At 39.3% G+C, this 23,845-nt stretch overlaps 1 protein-coding gene across 5 annotated transcripts in view; it reads right to left on the bottom strand.

Annotated features, from left to right (window-relative positions):
* Positions 1-21,410, bottom strand: part of nalcn (sodium leak channel, non-selective) — a 72,115-nt gene extending 50,705 nt beyond the window's left edge. Inside the window, exons 1-12 of one of the 5 annotated variants that reach the window (XM_044217254.1) lie at positions 21,268-21,297; positions 17,426-17,537; positions 17,168-17,229; positions 16,317-16,457; positions 15,977-16,159; positions 14,012-14,095; positions 13,750-13,889; positions 13,510-13,638; positions 10,095-10,246; positions 8,455-8,597; positions 8,044-8,148; positions 1,414-1,500 (exon numbers count right to left, since the gene is read on the bottom strand). In XM_044217254.1, coding sequence (XP_044073189.1) covers positions 1,414-1,500; positions 8,044-8,148; positions 8,455-8,597; positions 10,095-10,246; positions 13,510-13,638; positions 13,750-13,889; positions 14,012-14,095; positions 15,977-16,159; positions 16,317-16,457; positions 17,168-17,209 — 1,206 coding nt within the window. In that variant the 5' untranslated portion in view covers positions 17,210-17,229; positions 17,426-17,537; positions 21,268-21,297. The other 4 variants (XM_044217257.1, XM_044217258.1, XM_044217256.1 and 1 more) reach the window with 4 other exon arrangements.
* Between the last annotated feature and the right edge of the window lie 2,435 nt (positions 21,411-23,845).

Below are 23,845 nucleotides of genomic sequence, written 5' to 3' on the forward strand. Positions count from 1 at the left end.
TGTGATGGAGGTGTGACTTGTTCTACACTCTGATCCACTAAAACACTGTGCAACTCGGTCCGTCTTACAGAAAGTCGGCCCCACAAAGTCTGCATCCTTAAGGCAGTGTTCAGACTTAAAATAGCGCTGTGATTAAAAAACGAAAAGGTCTGCATTGGTGTGGATGTGGTGCTCCAGGAATCAGTGAGAAGTCTAGTTTGACTAATAACCCATGAGTTCATAGGTGCCATAACACTGCACAGTGTGTTTTTTTAGCAGATTTTATAATTAAGCCCCCACTTTGCCAATGTATCAGTCTCATTGAAATGGAAGCTATGTTTTTTGACACGGTCTGAATGTGGCCTAATGACTTTCTCTGTCAATATGTTAACCCTTCATTCTACTGTCAGAAGTGGTCTTCTTTTTGGCACAGGATGACAATAATAGCTATTTTGGTATGAGTGAATGAGGCAGATGAAGCAGTCTTTGGGTGTTCCATATAATGGAGCACAGGGCTCAGAGGGAAATCAGCCGTGTTTATCCCTCTGGTTATCCCTCTATCTAAATCTTTCCTCCAACTGATGATGAGGCTCTGGGGGACATGCTGCTTTAATGGGAATACTGCATATTTCACATTCTCTCTTTTCTCTCTCATTTCTTTTTCATTTCTTCCCTTCTTCTCTACCCCATTTCTCTATTTTTATTTGTGCTTTCTTCCTCGCTCTGTTTGTGTGTGTGTGTGTCTCCTTCAAGCTTAGCTCTGGAACAGTATTTTCTCAGTGAGGGTTTGTTGACAGCTATCCTCCCTCTCATAGCTGTAGACTCTATTGGCAATCTCTTACAGCAAGGGCCCAGCCTTTTATACCACACTGCTATCAATAGTGGGCAAGCTGTAAGCAACACCCGCTGCTTTCAGCTTATTTTTAAAGCCCAACCATTTGGATCACACTGACCACGAGGCAACAGTGGCGTCCATCATGTAGATGTCATTTAAAACTCATCTATCACTGGAGCAACATCATTAGTGCAGCTCTACACATCAAACATGAGCCTCCACTCATTTAAAATCCCATCATTTAATCATTTGACACAGCCATTGAAGACACAGACAAATGTGAAAACAATGAGGTGATACTCTGTGCATCTGTGGCACTTGTTAAATAGATGAGATTTACTGATTCTCAATTAATTCAGAGCATTCCAACATCAAGAGAGACATTTAAATAAAAATGGAAAGTGTTGTACACACAAGTGCATACACACACCTCAGCTTTTATAGTTCAGGTAATTCTAAAATTATGTATGTTCAGGTGTCACCTATCACATAAACTGAACATATTTCATAGAATTATGCATGTGTGTCTGAGAGAGAGAGAAAGAGAAACACTTTACACCAGCAGCATCAGCAGAATATTAATTATGTGGTATGTTTACCTGGAGGCAGGCAGGCGCTCGGCCATGTGGTTTGTTGACGTCCACAGCTACAAGCTGCCATCCCCCAGCAGCGTCTTCATGGAACATCTGTGGCACAAGGACAGCACATGAGGGGCAGGACACACACAAAAAAACCTGAACACCATTCAAAGTACTGGACAAAACTCAAACACACACACATCTACCCTTTGGCTACATCTTCATAAAACATCTGTGGCCACCAAAAAGCTGAAGGCATCATACACACAGATTCGTACCCACACAAACACAGCATGATAGATACTAAATACAGTATGTAGGCCTAAGGACCTAACACCAATAAAAACAAATCAATATCACCACAGAGACTTTCAAACTCACAAGACAGCTGGCTCACTCATGAATATCAATTATTCTTCTAAAACATGAATGCAACAAATTAGTAATAAGCACTATCATGACAACTGGTTCCAAAATGCCATGCCATTCACCTTATACTAAAAGTTAACTTGGCAGAAGAGTTAACTTGAAGTATTCATTTCAGTTAGTTGCCTAACCTTGCCATAACCCCAAAAGGACTTAAGATGCCATTTTTTATGATGGGCCAAAACTACCCTTAACCATGCCATAACCACAGTTGTGTTACCATAACCACAATATTTCTGTGATCTTCTTAACCATATAACCATACAGTGGTTGCCATGTGCTAATAATATAACAAGACAGCCAGGCTCAGTGAAACTATACTTAGGCACAGTGGTGCTATGAGCTGAATGCTAATGTTAGCTTGCTAACATGCTCAAAATGACAATGCTAACATGCAAATGTTTTACAGATATAATGTTTACTATCTTCATCATCTTAGTTTAGCATGTTAGCAAGCTAACGTTTGCAATTGGCACAGAACACAAAGTACAGCTGGGGCTGATTGGAATGTCATTGGTTTTGCAGGTATTTAGTCATAAACTAAAGCATTGGATACATTGAGATTTTGACCTGATGGTGGCGCTAGATGAAAAGTCAGAGGATCACTGCATTACAGCTTATCCTAAGAGTGGCATAAATGCGTGTACCAAATATCATGGCAATCATGTCAACTGTTGTTGAGACATTTCACGCAAAACATGCCAACCTCATGATGGCGCTACAGGAAAAGTCGGGATTACCAAAGTCAGTAGGATTCATCTTCTGGGGACCATGTAAAACATGCATGGCAATCCATCCAGTATTTGTTGAGATAATTCAGTCTGGACCAAAGTGGAGAACCGACCAACCAAATGGCTGACCGACAGACTGACATGTCAATAGCATGGCTAAAAATAACTAACCCTTAATAATAACTAAAACCTTTTACATTCACTTGACATTTTTCCATGCACTAGGTAGTAGGTTAAATCACTGCTTATCATTAATTGTTTCTGAAATTGTGAGAATGGCATAAAATGCAACTGTGAAGACGTAGTGAAATTTGAAGGTTGTTGATGTTTCTATAAAATGTATCATCCAGTTGCATCACACAGCCAATACAAAGAGCTGCTGCTTGCTTCTTACATATAGAAATCCTTTAACCACTCTGCCTCATTCGTCATCCTGCTCTTTTATTGCATACCTTTCTCCCACTCTGTTTCAGCTTTGTTTTATACCTGTCACATCGGCGTTATTTTTGATCACATCCTAGCAAGACAGTTGTGCCCAATCCATAGCTTTTATCATCTTGTTTTTAATATAACATGGCAAAGAGATTACTACAACCTACAACCTTAATGTCAAACACACAGGGTTGATATCATTAAACTTCAGACAAGCCAAAGTAGACTTCAGTGTAATTTAACTTCAAGTTCAGCCCTTAATTACAACTCCACTCATCAAAATATGGGACAAAAAGCCTGATCCTGTGAAACAAAAGTGGATTTATCCATTGTCTTTTTATCAATACAGTTAGGCTTTACAGCCTAATCTCTATTAAAAGCCTCAATTATCTGGAGACAGTATAGCAAAGTCAAGGAATGAGGAGTGTGGCATGGGTTGTGTCTCCCAGGGCCACCTTATACCAGCCTACCTCTCAGGGGAACATGGAGAAAAGAGCATATTGTTTCAGCCTCTGTGATTGACAGTTAAGTGTTATACCACAGCTAATTAGTTTTTACTCCTGTAAGATAAAGATTGGGGCATGACGATGTGATTACAATTAATTTTGATAATGGAAAGAAAGGCTAATTGTTTTCAAGGTCAAAGCAGTATACACATACCAGTGGCACCTGCCTGTTTTCCATGATGGTTGAAGAAGTAAGAGAGGTTTTAGTTTAATGACTTCTAAGATGTATCGTTTAAAAAACTGAGAGGGAATAACAGCACTGAAAACAGTTCACCGCTTGCCAGGCCAACTCCATTACGATTAAAAATGTCAAATGTTTAAAAGGGAATTTGGATTTTTAACAAATCCAATCAAAACGTATAACTCCAATTATGCTTCAGTGACAGGCCAATATTAGCTTTTCTGTTCAATCAACAAAACAGCTGCAAAATACAAATGCAGATCCATGCATCCACCCACCATATTCATTATTTATTGTTGTATTTATTAGGGTTTTAATTGGTTACTGTCATACAACACCTTACATTCAGCTTTGAAACAATAAATAACATCTGATTTTCTGCCTCCTTATCTTCCCAGTTTTCAATTGTAATGTAATCATAAATCATACATTTTACAAAATACTTTCTGTCTCTTGATTTTCTCTGCTTCAAACCCACTTCCCAACCCTCTTCAGCAATCCAGGGTAGTCTACTGTAAGTGTGGAAGAGGCAATCAAATGCTTGTCATGTCAGGAGAAAAATAAGCATTAATCAAGACCAGAGTAACAACTCTCATACCTAAAAGGACATTTGTAAGAGAGCTAAACATTCAAACTTGAAAAAGAGGCATGCCAATGCTAATCAACATAAATGGGTGCTGTCTGGGCTGAATGATGGTGAGAAATCTACAGGCATTTATAGAAAGAACCCCCAAAAACTGTCAAACCTTTTAATATTATTGCTTTACCCTCACCCAAATCACTTCTTGATGACATTCAATCTTTTTAGGCCATAAAGTCTGTCAATAATCTCTAGTGTACATCCCTCTATAGCCCGATCTCATGACAATTTACAGGCAGTGAAAAAACTGGAGGAAAATAAAAGCACAAAGCAGGTAACAATCTTGTAATTTGCTTTTCAACATCCATATTGGACAAAATTAGTAAAATGCAAGTTGTATTTTAAAATAAATATTAAACTCTTTAGGACAAATGTCTTCCATAATATTTGACAAAGTAAACATACTTAAACTTTGACGTTGTCATTCGATTAGTGGTTCATGTTGATTTATTAAAACACTAGCATTTGCAACCTTAGCTATCTTGCTGATGCAACAAAGCTCCCCAGCCGGATCGAACCGGGGACGTTGCGTTTCATGGTCAGTGTCTTGACCCCTAAACCACAGGGACGTCCCACCACTGTATGTTTTTAAGGTGCTTAAAATAATGTAGACAAACTAATGTAGTCTTCTTTACAATTATATTTAATACATATTTGAAGTAACTAAACCACCACAGCAAACACTGCTACAAAGGTGGATCATATAAGGCTACATGAGGCTAGGCAAAGTAAGACTAAGCCAGGAAGCCAAGATGTCCTTCTCCCCAGCCATGTCCTCCAGCTCCTCCTGGTGGATCCCAAAGGGATAAGCCCTCTAGTATTTTCAGGGTCTGCCACAGGGTCTTCTTCCAGTTAGACATGCTCAGAATACCTCCAAAGGGATGTATTCTGATCAGATTCTCAAATTAGCCAAAATGGTTCCTTTCAATGCCAAGGAGAAGCGATTCTTCTCCAAGCTCTTTCCAGAAGTCCAACCTCCTTACCTTTAGCCCTTTTCCATACAAATGTGCTGGCTTGCCTCAACTCTGTTTGACTCTGCGGGTCAGCCCAGCATGGCAGGGATTTGCATCTCCATTACAACAGGGCCACCCGCTTGAAGATGTGTCTTGAGCGACTGAGTCAGAGAGAGGAAGCAGCGGTGGTCGAGCAAGCATTAGAGTAAATGAAGAGAGGGAGCGGCATTAGCGAGAAAGCAGTGAATCAGAAAAATAAAATGTTATTTTCTGATTGTTTCACAATGGTTACGTTCTAAAGCACAAATAAACATGGCCACACCTACGCACAACCCTGCGAGAAGGTGCCACTTTGCCAGATTTTGTGTGACACACTTCGTCCTGTCCCCAGCCTCTCTGCTCTCTGCTCTGCCTGTGTGTGTGTGTGCAGCTCAGCTCCGCCCTAGGTCAAACAGACACACAGACCTGTAGCCAATGAAGCATCTGAAGTCACTGCAACCCACTTGGAGGCGGTCAGGCATGCTTTGCCCCGACTCTGGATAAGGTCCATCTCGGGCACAGCACGGCACAACAAGATGCGTTTAACTGGTAACTGAAAGACAAATCAGCGCAGCATGGTTTGACTTGGCGCAGTGCCAATGGAAGTGCCAATGGAAAAACCTTACTTGTCCCTAAGGGGGACCCCAGACATTCTGTGACGTAAACTAATTTCAGCCACTTGCATCTTTGATCACATACTTTCGGTCACTGCCCGAAGTTGTTGAGGCATAGACTGACTGGTAAATCAAGAGTTCACTCTTTACCACAACATGCCCGGTACTGTTGGTGATGCACTAATCTGCTAGTCAGTCCCTTGCTTTATCTTACCCTTACTTGTGAACAAAACCTAATTATACCTGAACTCCTTCACCTGAGTAAGTAACTCACTCCCAACCAAAGGAGGGCAATCCACCATTTACAGCAGAATACCATGGCCTCAAACTTGGAGGTGCTGACTGTTACCAAACTGTTTCAAACTGCTTGGTAATGGTCTGATGAAGCCAGCAGAACCATACAATCATTAAAAGACAGATGTGATCCTGAAGCTGCCAAAGTGGACACTCTCTACCACTTGGCTGCCCCATAGGATTCTTTCCATGAAAAACACAAACAGAATCAGTGAAAACGCATAAAATAAAGAGCCCTAGAACCTGCTTCAGTTATTGCCAGGAATACCAACATGGCTTTGACTCTGGTTATACAAGGACTGGATGGCTCAACAAAGGCCCAGTGTGGGCAAGAACCTGCCACTCCTTTCTGAATCTTTTTCCAGCTTCTCCTTGAGGCCAAGAAATGCCCTTCTCCATGGCCTTCCCAGACAACTCCTGCACATGAGTTTTTGCTTCTACAACCACTGAAGCTGCACTATTGGACTCCATGTCCCCAACTTCCCCAGGATACAGGAAAAACTGCTTAAGAGGTGAGAGTTGAAGACCTCACAGACATTCCCAGAACACCCTCACTAAATGTTTAGGTTTACCAGGTCAGTCCAGCAGCATTCCCGGCCACTTCATCCAGATCTGATAATTCAACTAAAACATTGATCATCGATCTGTGGCCTAAGGTGTATAGCCACACCAGCCGAACAGCTGAATTCCACTGGGCATGGCTGCGTCACGTTCCGGCTGCGTCGTGTTCTGGCTGCGACACAGTAACCGTAGCTGATCAGCTGTCTGGAATCAGCTATTCCAGACAATGCTTGTGATTCCACCAGATGCACCACAGCGTGTCGTAAAATAAGCAACCCTGGTCAACTCCAGGAGAGTCCATCATCTATCCAGGAGTGTACATCGCACGGTCCTTTTGCCACCTGATGTGCTGACGTGCTGCGGTAAGCGTAGTGTCTCAATGTCCTCACCGGTGTTTGTGTGTTACTAGTACTAGTTACTCGTGTGTTACTTTGCTGCTCTAGCTCATCACAATTTTGTTTGATTCTTCATTATAGTGACTAACTATCTGCTATACATTTAAACTACACTAGTACACTAGTTCTGCACAAGCACTCAGGGCTCTCTCCTTTTAACGATTTTCTCGCTAATCCCACAGTTTACACACTATTCAGTTTTACTAGCTACCGTTCTTTAGCTTAGCAGCTAGCAATGGCTTCTCTCTCTCTCGCTCCCTCTCACTCTCCTGCTCGGTGTGTCAAATGTTTAGCTATTCCTCTGCTTCCTTCAGAGAATGATACATGTAATAAATGTAGTTTATTTGTAGCGTTGGAGGCGAGGCTTAGTGTATTGGAAACGCAGTTCCACACCATGGGAACTCAATCATTAGCTGCTGTAGTTAGCCAGCCTGGACCGACCAGAGGTACATCCTGTTAGCCGTCCCCCAGAGAGGCTGGGTGACTGTCCAAAGGAAGCATAGCCCTAAGCAGAAGCCCACGGTTCACCACCAACCAGTTTACGTTTTCAACAAGTTCTCCCCACACAGCGACACACCCGCTGTGAAACCAACTCTGATTATCGGCAGCTCTATTTTCAGAAACGTGAAGTTAGCGACACGTAGTCAAATGTATTCCTGGGGCCAGAGCGGGCGACGTTGAATCCTATTTAAAACTGCTGGCTAAGGATAAGCATAAATACAGTAAGACTGTTATTCACGTTGGCAGTAACTAAGGGTTTTAAAGAAAGCCGCTGTTCAAGAAAGGTTTAGAATCAGGTCAGATTTAGTTGCCACATAAAGTTGTCCATGTAGCACTACTTTGTCAGCTTGGATGTCTGAGTGAATGCGATAGTTGTACCTGTGTTGTAGCAGTAGAGGTGGTACTGCTCCTTGACCCCCACATCTGCTGAAATTGCACTCTGATCTCAGCAAATGTCTCGATGATTACTGCAATGAACACATTCTATAAAAGAGAAAAATATATAAAGAGTGAAACAGAGACAGTGAGAGAGAAAGAGTGTTGTGACAATTAACAATAAATGACCAAGCACAAGTCCGTCACTTGACTTCCTTTCACTATCTATGATGTGACATTCATTCTTTAACATTCATTCCCCTTCATTAACAAGGGGAAATAGTTATGTCTGTAGGTGAAATATTAGGTTATGTCAATTAACCAAAACCTTCTGATGTTCAACTATCCCCTGCTGCCATGCCAGAGGAGCTGAAAGCATTATGAAAAGTGCAGTAGAGAGAGACTGGCTCTAACCTTGACAAGCCATGCCAAGAAGAAAATGAGAGTTATAAAGTAGAAGTAGGAGCGCCAGCGAGGGAAACTGTCAATGGCTCTGTACATGAGGAACACCCAACCCTCCTGTGATGCAGCCTCATACACAGTAAAGATACTCGTACCTAAACAGAGACAGACACAGGAGGCAGAGAGATGTACAGTCAGATAAAAAGCAGAGATTGTTATTGAAACAAGTGTCAGTATCAGTCTTTTGCTTAACATAGTGATGTATGTAAGCCTCACACCAATTGTCATGGCTCCACTCAGACTAAGCCTTTCAAAAAGACAATACCTTGAGTTTCTCTTTTTATCTATAATGAATGTACATTCTGACAGCTTGCAGATAAAAATAGAGTCCCACAGTATCCTCATAGTTCCCGTCATTACAATGACAAGATCTAGAATTCTAACTGTTTGCAAGACTCATTAATCTGATGAAATTATCTTTAATACATGTCTTTGTTTGCCTGGGACCAGACCTTTACATCCACCCACTCCACTGAGTTGAAATGGAGTGTAACGAGTTGACAATTCTGTCTGATATCAGGCACCGACAAATTTGGTCAGATGTAGCTAATTAACATAAATTATGTGAGTTGGCCAAACTACATAATGAAACTCTTGGCTCTTTTCTGGTCAATGTGCTATCTGCAAATTAACTGTCTGCACTTTTAACAACCGGCCAAAGATGTTTTAATCCTGAAAGAAACACCAGTCCAAAATATTTTAATGTTTGAAAAGATTGCGAGTGGACAGTGTCCTTGTGTGATTAAAAAAGACCAACAGATTAAGTAAGTCTGTCTCTACATAAACCCTGAAATCCCAGATTGCATAATGCCATTTTTAGACAGACAACTGGCAGATCAGTAACAGTATTCAGAATCTCCCAATTCAACTATGAAGCACATCATATCATTGTTTTGATCTTACCGTCTTAACAGCTCTGAATCAGGGCCTCTGGAATTCTGGCCTAGAAATAGTTTCTGACATACCACAGTTACTGTATTTTTATGAATTGCTTATTGCTTCTATATGGATGTGAATAGAAATAGTACATCTGAATCCTCAACTCTTTTAGCAAGTAAGAACCATTCCTATCAATAAGATCATCCATAATAATAAAATCAGGGTTTTTCTACAATGCACTTAAGCTTCACACTAAAAGCTACATGAATATTTATAAATTGTGTTGATAGACCAATCCATTTAGGCCATAAATTGCATTGAATGGGCCATATTACATGTCTAAATTAAGGTACTGTTTACTGTGAAGCTCTCTCTCTCCTTCACGGCTATCTAAAGATTAGGGGCACTGCACTGTGCACTGACACTGGATTTGAGCACCGTTCAGCTGATAAGAATGCAGGATGCTGCTGAATGGCACAGCTTCATGCCAAAGATGGTATACGCAGCACTTTAGTTCTCACTTTCTCACACAGGGTCATTCTTCCACATTTCTTAACCGAATATTCTAAACATTTATAGGTTAAAATAATGTGTCAGAGTATAGAGGTTTTTATTAAAGTGAAGCACTTCATGGTACTGGATGTTTAGTTGTTATCAGATAGTTATGTGTATGTATTCGAATGCATTAAAATGTGTCAGTGTATAGCTTATACCTAGTTCATTGAAGCCACTATAACCGAGCTCCTGTCGGCTTAGGCCGAGATCTTCCAGGTCCACGCATTTGAAGCCATAAGGACACTGGTAGCCCTCCCCATCAGGAGAACAATGGGTGTCTGGGATGGCCAAGCTGTTCCATGACACATTACTGACCAAAAGAAAAATAAAATACTTATTTAATAATGGGTATACAACATGTGGTACATGGAATTAATTTCTAAAAAAGAGAAAAAATATATACTATGAATAAAAATAGAGATTGTAACAGCAAAACAAAGACAGAACTTATGTTTCTTAAAGGTACAAGTAGAAATCAAGTATCAATGGTGAGCTGTGAGAATATTTTAAGATTTGAGGGTGATACTGTGCGCTATAATGAAATCAGGGAGTTTATGCTTAATGTCAAACAAATGGCTGGCCAGTTACAAATTTAAAAGCTAATATTAATAATAAATGTGTTGAATGGCAACATTCTTGGAGTTACAGTAGGTGGCAAGACTTCACATAAGCATGAGAAAAACATATATGATACACACATACATAGATGAATATTGCCTGCATGCACACATGCACACATTGCCCCTCCACCCTCTTTCCCTATCTCCCTGTCTTATAGGTACAGGTGTTATTCCAGGAGCTGCTTGAGTTCTCTAATGAAAATGAATGCCTTCAAATTGGCTGCCCAGACATTCATCCAAACTGTTTATTATGGGTACAGGATCAGAAGGGATAATTTATTACACTATCACAAGGGGCAATTAGAGGCATAGTGATGAATCCCAATAAAGCCAATTACTGTATACTGGGCTGAAAAATGTCACTGTGTCTTATCAAAGAAATCACTTTTCTTGATGACAAAGGGGAGATAAATGAAGCCTCAAATGAGAGACAAAATGTCCAGTAATAACGTGATATTAATAATTTGGTCAGTCAAATGAAAAATAAAACATATTTGTGATAAGAAATAATTTATGTCTGGTTTTTTTAATCTGTAATTTCATCAAACCCAAATTAATTTGTAAAGCAAACACAAGAACCACAATGTAGCTTTAAAGAAATCTACAAAACACAAATGTCATGCTCTGGTTCAGTAGATCTAATTCATACTGCACAAATCTATGCATGTTATTCATGCCATGGAGTTAATAGTGATGAGGTCAATTGCAGAAATCCTGACATCCAGAGGAGAAGACCCTACTTTGTTCACAAATCCAAAACCATTTTCATCTAATAATCATATCAGAAAATGTCTCCCCTGCTATTTTTCCCAATTTCCATTAAATCCTTTGCATGTGAAAAGCTAAGGAGCTTTGACTTTGTGCCAAGGGCATATGGCAGATAGAGATTACGATTACACACATCAGTTCTTGTGTGACATATTTCTAAAATACTCCATTAGAAATATATATATATATATATATATATATATATATATATATACATACATAAGGGATTATAGGAAAAGGAGCACAGCAGCAAATAATTAGATGCGCAGCTGTCAAAGCCACTTTTGGAATGTTACAAAGGGATGTCAGAGCTATGAATGTGATAATGTCCTGTGCTATCTTTCCTGCTACTAATGGTCAATGTATGCGGTGTCCCTAGGGTGCTTAGGCACACAATCAGTGAGGTGAGATAGATGAATGAATAGAATGATGATAGAATGAGCTTAATACATAGGCTGGACAATGTAGTAAATTGTAATTATTCTAATTAGTGTTAGCACTCCCTGTAGCCTTTGGCTTTAACCACGATAGTCACTTCCCCATCTTTTGTCTCCACAAGGATTCCTATTTTCTATATCATATCATCATCATCGTCAACTGAATGATTCAATTCAAAAACCTTCACAAATGTTTATGTGTTTAAATACATACTGATTTTGTACTTGTACTTTTGTACACTGTCACACCTCCCCAATTCAACATCTCCTCCAGTGCTGGTACCCAGGGATTTCTACAGAATTTCAACATTACAATACTGCTCATTTCACTTTAATTTGAATTTTTTAAAGACAATTAAAGAGTAGGGGCAGTTAAATTAAAGTTCATTGAATATTTAAATCTTGCAAGAATATGCTGACCACCAATGTTTAGAATCAAACAGTGTATTCTAGCAATGAGCTCTGGCATATGTTTCTCTACTCTACATTTTTATAATAAAACCCTGTCAAAAACAGCGCCTGAATATGGGACATAGAAAGAAGGTTGTGCAGGAGGTGCTGCTCCACATAAAAAAAGCCAATTTAATGTGCTAGACAGTCACACCAAATTGATCACAAAAGATAAAATGCTGTCATGATCTGTTAGATTCAGCTCAGCAGGTGACAGTTACTGACTGCTTAGGCTGACCCATCATTGGTTTGGTTTGCGTTAATTAATTAAAGCAGGATGTCACAATGTGTGGCGTGACCAGGACACCATTTTAAGTTTTTTCCAAGTGGAAAATATTGGCTTACACAAAACTGGGAATGTGTGACCAATGTACTGTGTATTGTACATAGGGGGTAAGCATCATGGCCAGACAAGTACTAGGGAGAAGTTTCTTTGAAGTTTATAGATTCAACACATTGCACGTACCTTTTAACATCATTGACTCTGTGTAATTGAGCTTTCACACTAAATGTACAATCATGGCACTGTGCAGGAGATTTTTAGGAGGGAGGACATAGTTGCAATCCCCTTAACAGCAGTATTATGCATAAAGCACCAGACTGACGTAAGTTTGATATTAGATATTCACCGTCAAGCCTTGTCTTTTATTATCCGTATGTACAAGTAGATTCATTCTTGTTTTAAGGAGGATCAAGTTGCCAAAGCTCTATTTCTGTTAGACCTTTGTTAACATTCAATTTCTGGCAGAAATCTGAATGTAGAGATGAGCAGTATAATTGCTATAAACAGCACACCGATACAGATATTCTTTATGATATGGATTTGGTATTTCGTATTTTTCAGTTGCTGTATTCGTAGGCTATTTATGTTATGAACAAATATGCTTGCTGGTGAATTATTTTAGATTGGCTTTAATAGCCTGCATTACACAGAGTAAATATCTGGCTGGATACATTCAGGCTCATGTATGTCTGTATCTTAGGAGTATACCAATGGTGTATTGCTTTGATGTTTTGCACTTAGTGTTGGCCCTAGTCCATATACTGTAATAACAAAGACATTCAATGTATGTATTTTCTAGCTTCTTAACATGACTTCATATTAACATAATTGCATCAGTAAACATAAAATGCATCACTTTCATTAAAGCTGGGAGAGATGGCCTCCATCATAGGTATTTAAAGGTGTTCATTAAAGAGCTAAAAGATGGCAGTAATGGAGTATCAACAGAGATACTGATCTATGGAAACAACAAAAAAGGCATCCAAAGTTACACTTCTTTATATTTCATTCTCACCCTTCCTCTGTATCATTAGTAACACAGTGATGGTTGAACGTTCCAAACATTTGAACACCCAGAATTCCATAGAGCAGAAGAAAAAACAGCAGGAAGATGGAGACACTCCAGATCTGTTCCCCGGATCGCCTGCAAAGAAGAGTGAAGAAAGGCATATCTAAGTGTCATATTTTTGCATGTACAACTATACATTATTTGTAGCAACCATATTGAACAGAAATGCTCGTGACAGTTTTGTACTTCAGAATGTTGGTGATGCGGGAGCGAGGAAGCTCGAAGCGGAAGTAGATCCTGAAGGCCCGGATCATAATGAGCGCTCGGGGGATTCTCAACATTCCCCATGGAGACATCTGATCCACAAGCTCTGCTATTTCAAACACCTAAAACAAAGAGAAAATGATTGTTAAGAAGCAAAAAACAGCACATGTCAAACTGTATAAGCACTTGCAGGGGGAAAAAATGGCAATTGCAGAAAAACTTAATAGTAAATGTTGCAAAATACCTGCAGCACCAGGGACACCCAGATGAAAAACACCATGAACCCATCAAACATACACCAGCGATCCTTCACATAGGAGTTATCCCCCTGTGTAGAGAGAAACAACGAAGGAGGCAACATCAACAGTGGGACAAAAAGGCCAAAAAGAGATAATAACTGGAAGAGAAGAACAGGAGCAAGAAATATCAATAAATAAAGAAATAAATAACTGAATATGAACATCATCATTATCCAAAGCCATATTTTTCAAGACAGCTGATGTATTGTACCAATTACAAAACGTCCTGTGATGTTTCAAGGCTTTAATAATTCTAGTCTTTATGGTTCTGAAAATTGCCCATATCAAGTGCAAACCATCACCTTCTGAAAATAAAGACACAAAAAGCTTTTATTGTGATAGAAAGTCTTTGTGTGAAAAAGTAATGGAATAGCAATATTCAAGTTAAACAACAAACAGAATTTGAAATTACAGTGCCCATTTTGACATACTGATAATATTCAAACAGTCTTGTTTTCAACATGATAAGACAAAAAATGATTAAGCCCCTGAAGTGTGAACAAACTGAAATGTCATGGGGCCAGCAAAAATGGGCATACTTAATTACCACTTACAGAGAGAGAGAGTCTGTAAGGAGCTCTTAGGGGGTCAGTCTTCCACAGGAAGAAAGGCTGCAAATAGTAGGGTGTGTTCTGAAACACTACGGATAAGACCATGTTTGATTACACACTGACAAGAACAAAAGCATGCAGTTACTTTACCACACTGCTCCGTGGATCATTTGTTTTGTGCAGGCACTTTTATCAACTAGCTACAAAATACAACTTCCATGTGTCAATCAATAAGTTTATCGACATGTTGAATATATCCACGTCCACTCACTTTAAAATACAAAATACTTAAAATTAAGAAACCTAGAAATTCAAATGTGTGATGTGTGCGTTGAGTTGAAGAAAAAAGAAACAGAAAAATAAAACTTCCCATTTTACAGTGAATGATTGGTTTCATATCTGCTTTTAAGAACTAAAAGAAACATTAAGTGAAAAAAAAAATGTCCAGTTTTTATGCTGTTTTCCTGCACTGGTGATTCTAATTCTGTGTCCTCCAGTGTCTCCCTGCTTGTTATCCTTGATTTGCCAATTAAGCTGTCCACACTTTTTATGGCAGTAATTATGGGCCTTTCATCTGCCAGCTGTCTGTTCCTGGATGCTTCTATAGAACATTATGTGTCTACCTTAGGTTTGAATTGAGTTGATTCATCTGAATATACAGCACAATTCAACTATAAGGTTGAATTCAAAGTGTGATTAAAATTCAACAAGGTGCAAAAGTGGCTGTTAGGGCTTCCCTTCGTCCACTTACTATATTTTGCAAAAACTGGCTAAGCGGTGATGTCTAAACTTAAAATGAGCTCTTCAGTGTCCCCATGTAGTTTGACTGGACCAGGAACGAGAAATTTGCCTTTATTGTCTTTTAATGATATGCATGGAAACTTTGATGGTGTTATATGAATTAGTTTAGTGTGAAAGCCACGGCAGTGCCCCATCCCAGTTTGGCATGTAAAGTTAAGCTAATAAGTTCAATTCCCCATAACCTTTCTGTAAAGTTTCATCCAAATTTATTCCTACATTTTTGAGATATCTTGCTAACGCACAAATACAAGGACAGAATGGAAAACAACACCCACATACATAAAATAAAACATAAAATGTCCCCATCATGTAAAACATCAAAAGCTATTTATTAATTGAAATTCATCCAATAACTTAAGAGGACTTTATCTGGGATAGTAGTTTCCAAGTCACAATGAAACAGCATTTTACATATTTTCTGTTTCCTATTTTTGGTATTTTTTAATATTTGAGTATTGTGGAATGAAAATGTGTCTTGTATGTATTTTATGTATTTTTTAATCTTGTTATAACTTGATTTTGTGCTTCTTGTGGTCATGTAACTCTGTCAGTAGCTACCTTGATGATTCCTCTGATGTGCATCTTGGCGATCATCTCGGCGGTGTAGAGGAACATGAGCAGTGTGTCCAGCGTGAACGTCACATACTGTAATGGAGGGTAATGCTCAAATGTCTTGGGGGTGTTCATACACACAGAGATGACACTGATGATGGCACAGGCCCGCAGCAGGGAGTGTACCCACTGCAGGAAGAGGACAAAACAAGAAATAATGACAAAAGGTACCATAATATTTTGTTATATTCTTCACTGTTCAGCTATTTGGATGTTCTTGCCACATTTTTAAAACCAAATTTTAATTGTGGTAAGCTAACCCCGACACACATGCAAGTACACTCACTGGTTTGTTGATCCAGAAGATGTCAGCACTGTATGCGAGGGTCTCATCCGGCCCAAAGTCGGTCATGGGCTGGGCCTCGACCCGTGAGCTCTGTTTCCTCTTCAGCATGCTGGGGCTTGCCGTGCTATACAGAGAGTGGATCTGACAGAGAGAGGGAGGCGGACCACACAGTGACCAAAGATAAATGAGGAACAGGAGAACACTCTGGCTGCATCCAAGTCTGGGCAGCGGCAGTAACACTTTTTGTAACTCCAATCATGTGGATTATAATCTAAATAAATAAATTGAATGTGTACTTAATGCAGCTCAGAGGCAAGACACTTGGTTTGCCATATATGGCCTAAAGTTTGGTTAATCAATATTTAAATATAGTATTAAAGTATTAAATAAGACAAGTATCAATAGTGGCTTTTGGGCGTAATTTCATTTTGCATTAAGCTTTAGTAATCTGTGATGTGTATTCAGGAAAATAAACTACCCTGACTTGAATTGCCAGAACAGAGGTGTGTACTTTAAAATTAAACATCTGTTGCACTGTTGAAGGGCCACCGTGATACACAACGTAGCACACATGGAACACAGGACAAGTGTATTCACAATAGCTCCAGTAACTTACCATTTGAAAAGATCATACATGATCTTCATCATACTGAACACCAAGGTGCCAGTAGATTAAGCTGTACAACCTACTGTACAGTGTGAGGCGGTGTGAGTTGGTGTTACCTGTGCATGTCCATGTTTTTGGGTATGTTTGTGTGCATGTGTGTATGCAGAAAAAGAAAAGTGTACAGGCCGTTTCAACATAAGAACACAAGGAGAAATGACTCTGAATGGAGACAAAGCGCACATACCAAAGGGAAAAGTAAAGCTGAAATTGCTCCAGCACTGCACATAACATGCGATCAGGCATACCCTGTAAATAACACACAACAGTTAGTCAACATCATGGCTCATATGGTGTACAGTACACTACCCACATCTACAGTACGCTCATAGAGACAGGAATGCCCACCACATCAAGGCATATATGCGACACACTCTGTGAGTGAGTGAGTGACTGAGGTGTTGTGGAAGAAGAAGATGGGGTGGAAGAGGACCAGGGAACTCACTGTGAGGCTCCTCATTGGTGCGTTCATCCCCAGGTCACAGAGGGGTGGAGAGACCAACCAGAGAGAGAGACTAGAGATGCAATAAGGAGAATTTCCTAAAGGCCTGGAGGTCCTGCGGCAGCAGTCAGTGAATGGTAGCAGTCATAAGAGCAGTAAAGAGGGGTGAGACAACATATTTACAAGTGCTGCTAGGTGCAGCTTCAGCTTATATCTATGCATTTAATTTGGTCCGCCCAATTTACATAAAAACATATTTTCTGTCTTACCTCCAGCCATGCACATAGTTTTGGTTATATTTGTCCATATGTTGAGATATCTATACCTAAGATCTCTGATGCCATCCCAATACAATGTCTGTGGTGCATTCAGCTCATTTGAAAACATCTCTTTCTAGAAACAATACCCCTTTTACTCTGGACAATCCACATAACAAACAAAAAACTTTTTATAGGAACTATTTCTTTGGCTGAAAGTAGTTTCAATGAAAACTGTTAGGTTTCTTACCCAGAGTAACAGAGACTGTTTCAGGAAAGAGAAGTTGCTGTAAACATTTTAAAATGTAATTTTTCAATGCCATGAGCACCACAAGCTTAATTCCATTCACCTTCATCATACTGGGATAGAGGCAGAAATCTCAGAGACAGATATCTCAGGAGAAATATCTAAAAACTAAATCTGCATGGCTAGATAGGAACATGAAAAACTGTGTGTTCTGTAATTTGGGTGAACCAATCCTCCAAGAAAAACAGCAATCATAAGATGACATCAATTTCCTAATGCCCAGTTGAAATGTGTCACTGCATCATGAGCACAAAGGCAAAGGTTTGTGATGTAATTTCCCAATGTGTTCCCAATCAATGAAATGTGCTTACCGGTATATCTCAAAGTGAAATTCAATAAAAATGTAAAATACTGAATTATTACATTTACAGTTAGAATGAAATGAGCAAGGTGTGACATCCTCTGACTCGGTCAGTGCTCCTCCTGCTGTCTATTGTTTTTTCACTTTGCAGGTTACCTGCAGGTAGAGATGGGTGGGTTGACAACAGACATGCTACTCAAAAAAGTTAACTGGCTGGCCAATGATAAAAGCAGATTTATTTTCATCAATATTTTCTGAGTTTTTTAATACTTATTTAAAAACAGTTGATAAATGAGTGAATGGGCTGAAAAGACTTCTTCTGCATACCTGCCTACACTCCCGTTTTTCACGGGTTTCTCTCGTATTTCAAGGCCATCTCCCGGCTACCTCCTGTTTGTTGTTTCTCCTGAGAAACTCCTGTAATTTGCATTGCCCTCAAACTTGAATACACAGAACCCACATTTTGGATGTTTGTCTGATGTCACTCAAGTTGCCAGATCAGCTATGAAACATATCTACACACACAATCCACACACTACATACAATTTCAACCCATCTGTTGCCGCAACCTGGCAACCCATACCCCTAAGGGGTGTGTGTGCAGCTGCTTTCTGCCAGCTAAGTTTACGTTAGCCTTTTTAAAACATTGTATACCTTTTTAAAAGTAAAAAGAGACTAAAAATCTAAGCATGAGAACTAAAACACTCAGTTATGATAGGATTGCAGATGGAACAATGTAACTGTATCACCCTTGTTTCCTTTCATGCTCTTACCAAGAAAAGAAACTGTCCATTCTATAAACCCCATGTAGTTAGTGTAATTGCTACACTTAACATATGCAGATGGAGACATGAGGAAGAGTGAAACCAAAATTACAGGGTCTAAGTGCTATTATGTGGGAGTACAGGTGACAGAGACTGCAATTACTTTCCCATTTGGAGAGAGGACATGTTCCTCACAGGCAGGATGCGATCACTGGGCAGATTAATTGTAATTGTGAGTATTTGTTGGAGTCTGCAAACTTTCTTTGCTGAAGTTTTATTCTTGGAGAGTACACTCTGGCAGTATCATGTTAATTACAACTGACAAGAAAAAGTTTGGTCGATGTGGGCAGCACATTTGTACAGTTCTCTAATTCTCTACCATAGCCTAGAGTGGAATTTAGGCATTTATACAAACTAGTCTCAAATAGGTGTACTGTGTTTAAATTTATGAAAAGGATCAAGAAATTTCCAAGGTAATGGCACACTCATACAGCTCCTGAGGAGGAGGGCATACAGTGGCCAAATTAACATTCAGCTCCCTTTTCATTTCCATGTTTGATTTAATTTATAGCTGCACTAATCAATATTTTTCATGGTTCAAATGATTAAGTGGAATGTGAAATGTGCCATTCGTGGTGACAAAAGCATAGACTGTTTTTTTAACATCTTTTTGTTTGTTGTCTTATTTTTACACTCTCATTGACCTTGTTTTCAGCAGCAGGCAAATCTTTTCAGGGCAAAATGCTCTGACAAACCCACTGTACACTCCAAGCCAGCACCAAACAGAAGACAGACAACAAGTTAACAACTAGCTGGTGAACATAGTGGAGCATTTAGCAGCTAAAGAGCCCAGACAGGCAGATATTTCCTTCAGTGGCTGGTGGAGACTGAGACAGAGCTAAAAGGAGAGTGAATATTGGGTTTATATTCACCAAATTGCCAGGAACACAACTCCAAATGAATGTTAATGTTGCTCCATGTCTGCTTGATGTGTAAATAGGCAACTGTTTTTCAAACACATTCGCCCTATAAACTTTATAGGTTGATAATATGTATGTCAATGCTGTTATTTAGAGCAAACTTTGTCTGCCATTTGGTGCTGGGCAGGTAGTGTACAGTGCCTGCTGCATCTTAAAATTATGCTGATGAAAGCGATGAAAACCAAAACGGTAAAGTTGTGGGCCATAAAACCAAAACAATGAGCTGAAAGAAGCTACGATGCTCCATAGAGCTGAGGGGCACTGCAGAGTCAGGTGACAATTCTCTGTGAGATTGTTACTATGAGCTTTCACATTACGTTGTTGTAAAAATACTGATTAGAGCAGCTTTAAAAGCATATATATATATTCATTAGCAATATCATTACTTACTTATTAATTACATTTCTTTCATTTGCATGTTAGAATGTTGTCTAACAGCATTAAGCATTACAAGGTGCCACTATTCCAGTTCTGTTTGCAGCATTTTAAAGAGTGGTCAGTTGTCAGTACTGCAAAAAGATTTTCTAAATGAAAATTAGTTTAGAGTTTGTTGTTAGTGTAAGTTAGTGTGGGCATAATCTTGAAAAAAAAAAGTCCAAATCAATCTTGATATCTTGTTAAAAACTTCACCTGGAGCCGTTAAGAGGCATGTAGAGGCCCCACTATGGCTGACACACTACGGCCTTGCAGGCTTCAAGGGGCGACTATGAAATCCTAAAATCATTTTGGGAAACTGCTCACCCTCCTTAACAACCATAGACTGTACAAAACAACACACGACAAGCTGCTGTGTAAAATGGCTGTCACACCACTGGATGTAAATCAAGAAATGCATATCCATACTGAGATTGAAAACTGAATGAATGACATCGACGGAGCCAAGGTTACTATGGAAACGGATGGGAGCTAAGGCGCTACATTGGGCAAAAACAAGCTAAACACAGTACGTATACAAAAATGTAGGCAAGTGTAGGTCCTAAAGGAAGCTAATATGATATGTGACAACTTGGCCACCTGATAGTGTAGCGAATACACGACAATATGTTATCAAGGCCTACCCCGGAGGATGAGAATGTCTCCACTTCCTGGAGAACCAACAAGCTAGCGCGCAGCAGCACTGAGCGTCAGTCGCATCCTTAAAGCACAGCAGCTGAATGTCCAGTTACATACAAGACGAGTGCAGTAGTCAATTAAAAAACATACTTCATCACTTACGAGAGGAGTAATTTCCTTTACCTGCCGTGTCTCGTCTTGTCCAATACATCAGCTGTTTTCCGGGTGTGCTGGGATCGTGTGGGAGAGCGCGTGGACGCGCAGGTTGCAATCACATCAACAGCATGCAGCGGGGGCGCGCAGCCGTCTCCATGGTAACACTCGAAGGTCCTCAAGTTGCAACATCACAACAGTCTCCCAAGTACTTTCATTTGCCTCGATTGTTCTGGCAGACCACCTCCATTATAACATTCCCGGAAAAATCACATATTGATTCAATTCAATTTCATAAATCGTGAGTAGCCTATATATAGCCTATATAGTAGCCTAATTGAATGTTTTTCTAATCGTTTAAGTTTACCAGGTAAAACAAAGCATGACCTTTTTATGCATTCCTTTGATTGAAGTCCCCATAAATTACTGAGTGGAGTACAGTGCTGTCAGGTAAACTCAGAGCAGTGTAGAGTTCCTGTGGGATTAAAGGTGCAAGTTGAAAGTTCCACATCAGCCTGCTGTGTGTAGTTGACATAGGCTTTTCCTTCCTTTTGGCCTGGGTTTGTATCAAGCAGTTTAAATGCTGCCAGAGTACAAAATGTGCAGGCGGTCGTCTGGCCTATAAAGTATGTAATGTGATATCCTAACAATTAACTCTGTTTTATTCTGGATGGCTTAAAGGAATTAAAAAAAGTTTTATTTGTGTGGGCACAATCAATTTGCATTTATTATATGACAAAACATCAACATTTTATGAAAGCCATATGGAAAAATAGTGTTTAGTGACAAGCAATCTAAAGAAAAAAACATTGGTAGTTTAAACATGTTATTTGTCCTGGACAATTAAAATGTTTAAACACTGTATAATGATAGAGGTAATCTGTGTGCAACGGGGGAAGCATTATATTAACATGATTGGTTACTTTTTTTAAAATCATATCAAACCAGTTACCGTGGTCTTAATCCAATGAGTTTTTATTGAATAAAACATGAAGGTCACTTCACATGCTGTTTTTATATTGATTTGTTTGTTTGTTTGTTTTTTCAATTAAATAACTTGTGTCATTGCAAAAATACGATCTATTTTAAATCTTAGTGATGCAGATACTGTTGTACATGCTTTTATCTCGTCACGCCTTGATTATTGTAACAGCCCGTTCACTTGTCTTAATCAAAAAACTTTGACACGACTGCAGACTGTACAGAACTCAGCTGCTAGGCTTTTAACCAGGACCAAGAGGTATGACCACATCACACCTGTTTTAGCCTCTTTACATTGGCTCCCTGTTGGTTTTAGGATTGATTTTAAGATCTTATTGATTACTTTTAAGGCTCTTCATGACCTGGCCCCAGATTACATTTTAGACCTTGTAATCCCTTATGAACTTTCACGTAGTTTGAGATCTTCGGGCAGGGGTCTCCTGTCTGTTCCTGAGTCCAGGATGAAAACTAAGGGGGACAGAGCTTTTGCTATCAGGGCCCCGAGGCTCTGGAACAACTTGCCCGAAGAAATTAGGTTGTCTGAGTCAGTGTCTTCGTTTAAGTCTTGTCTCAAAACACATTTTTATCTGAAAGCATATCCTGATTTTACCTGAACTGGCTGTTTATTGTACTGTTTATTTTATTGCTTTTGTGTATTTTATTTCTTTATATCTCGTCATTCACTGTGGTATTTTATTTCTCTTGCTGTGAAGCACTTTGTACTTTGTTTTGATAAGTGCTCTATAAATAAAGTGTTATTATTATTATTATTATTATTATTATTATTATTATTATTATTATTTAAACTCGTTTTTGTCCACAGATAATAATGTACCATAGCAGTAGGTGTCATAGTTTGGGGGTTTGTCCTTTTTCCTGTTTTATTTTGTAGCATTCTCCTCTTATTGTGTGTCTTGTGGTTTTACTTCCTGTCTTTGTTTGCTTTCCCTCCAGTTTGGATTGTTGGCCCCGCCTTGAGTGGTTGCACCTGTGTCTTGTTGTCGCCCTTACCTAAGTTTATTTAGTCGGGGGGTTTTCCTTTGTTCAGTGTCAGTTTGTCTTCGTCAGTTGTGTGTCAAGCTCTTTACCATTTACTGTGTACCTTGGATTATCTGCCTAGTTGTTGCCTGTTTGCTATCTCCCTTCCTGCCTGTTACCTGTTTGCTGCCTGTCAGCCTGCCACCTACCTGTCTGCCTTCCTGTATCTGCCAGTAAACTCTTAAATAAACCAGTCAATTCATCATTCTGCTTCCTCTGTCTGCATTTCGGTCCAACCCCTCATTTCCCTTGAGTTCCCTACTTGGCAACACGACAGCAGGTGTTGGAATAGTGGGTGAAAATTGACCCAATAATTTAAATAACTTCAAAATCTTTAGTGAAGACACAACTTTTGCAGCGTTTACCCATTGTTATATTGAACAGGTCAGTGAACTTTGAGTTTTGATACTTAGCCTTCCCAATACCACTTTAATGGTGTAATTAATTTAAAATGAAATACAACTCAATTCAAGAATTTACACTCAGTTTCATTAATTACAGTGTTGACACATACTCTTAATTCAGTCAGAAACACTTGGCTCAAGGATTGACCATTTATAGCAAATGGTTTTACCTTTAAACCCTAGAT

This window comes from Siniperca chuatsi, linkage group LG12 (assembly GCF_020085105.1).
Source record: "Siniperca chuatsi isolate FFG_IHB_CAS linkage group LG12, ASM2008510v1, whole genome shotgun sequence".
Taxonomy (NCBI): Eukaryota; Metazoa; Chordata; class Actinopteri; order Centrarchiformes; family Sinipercidae; genus Siniperca; species Siniperca chuatsi.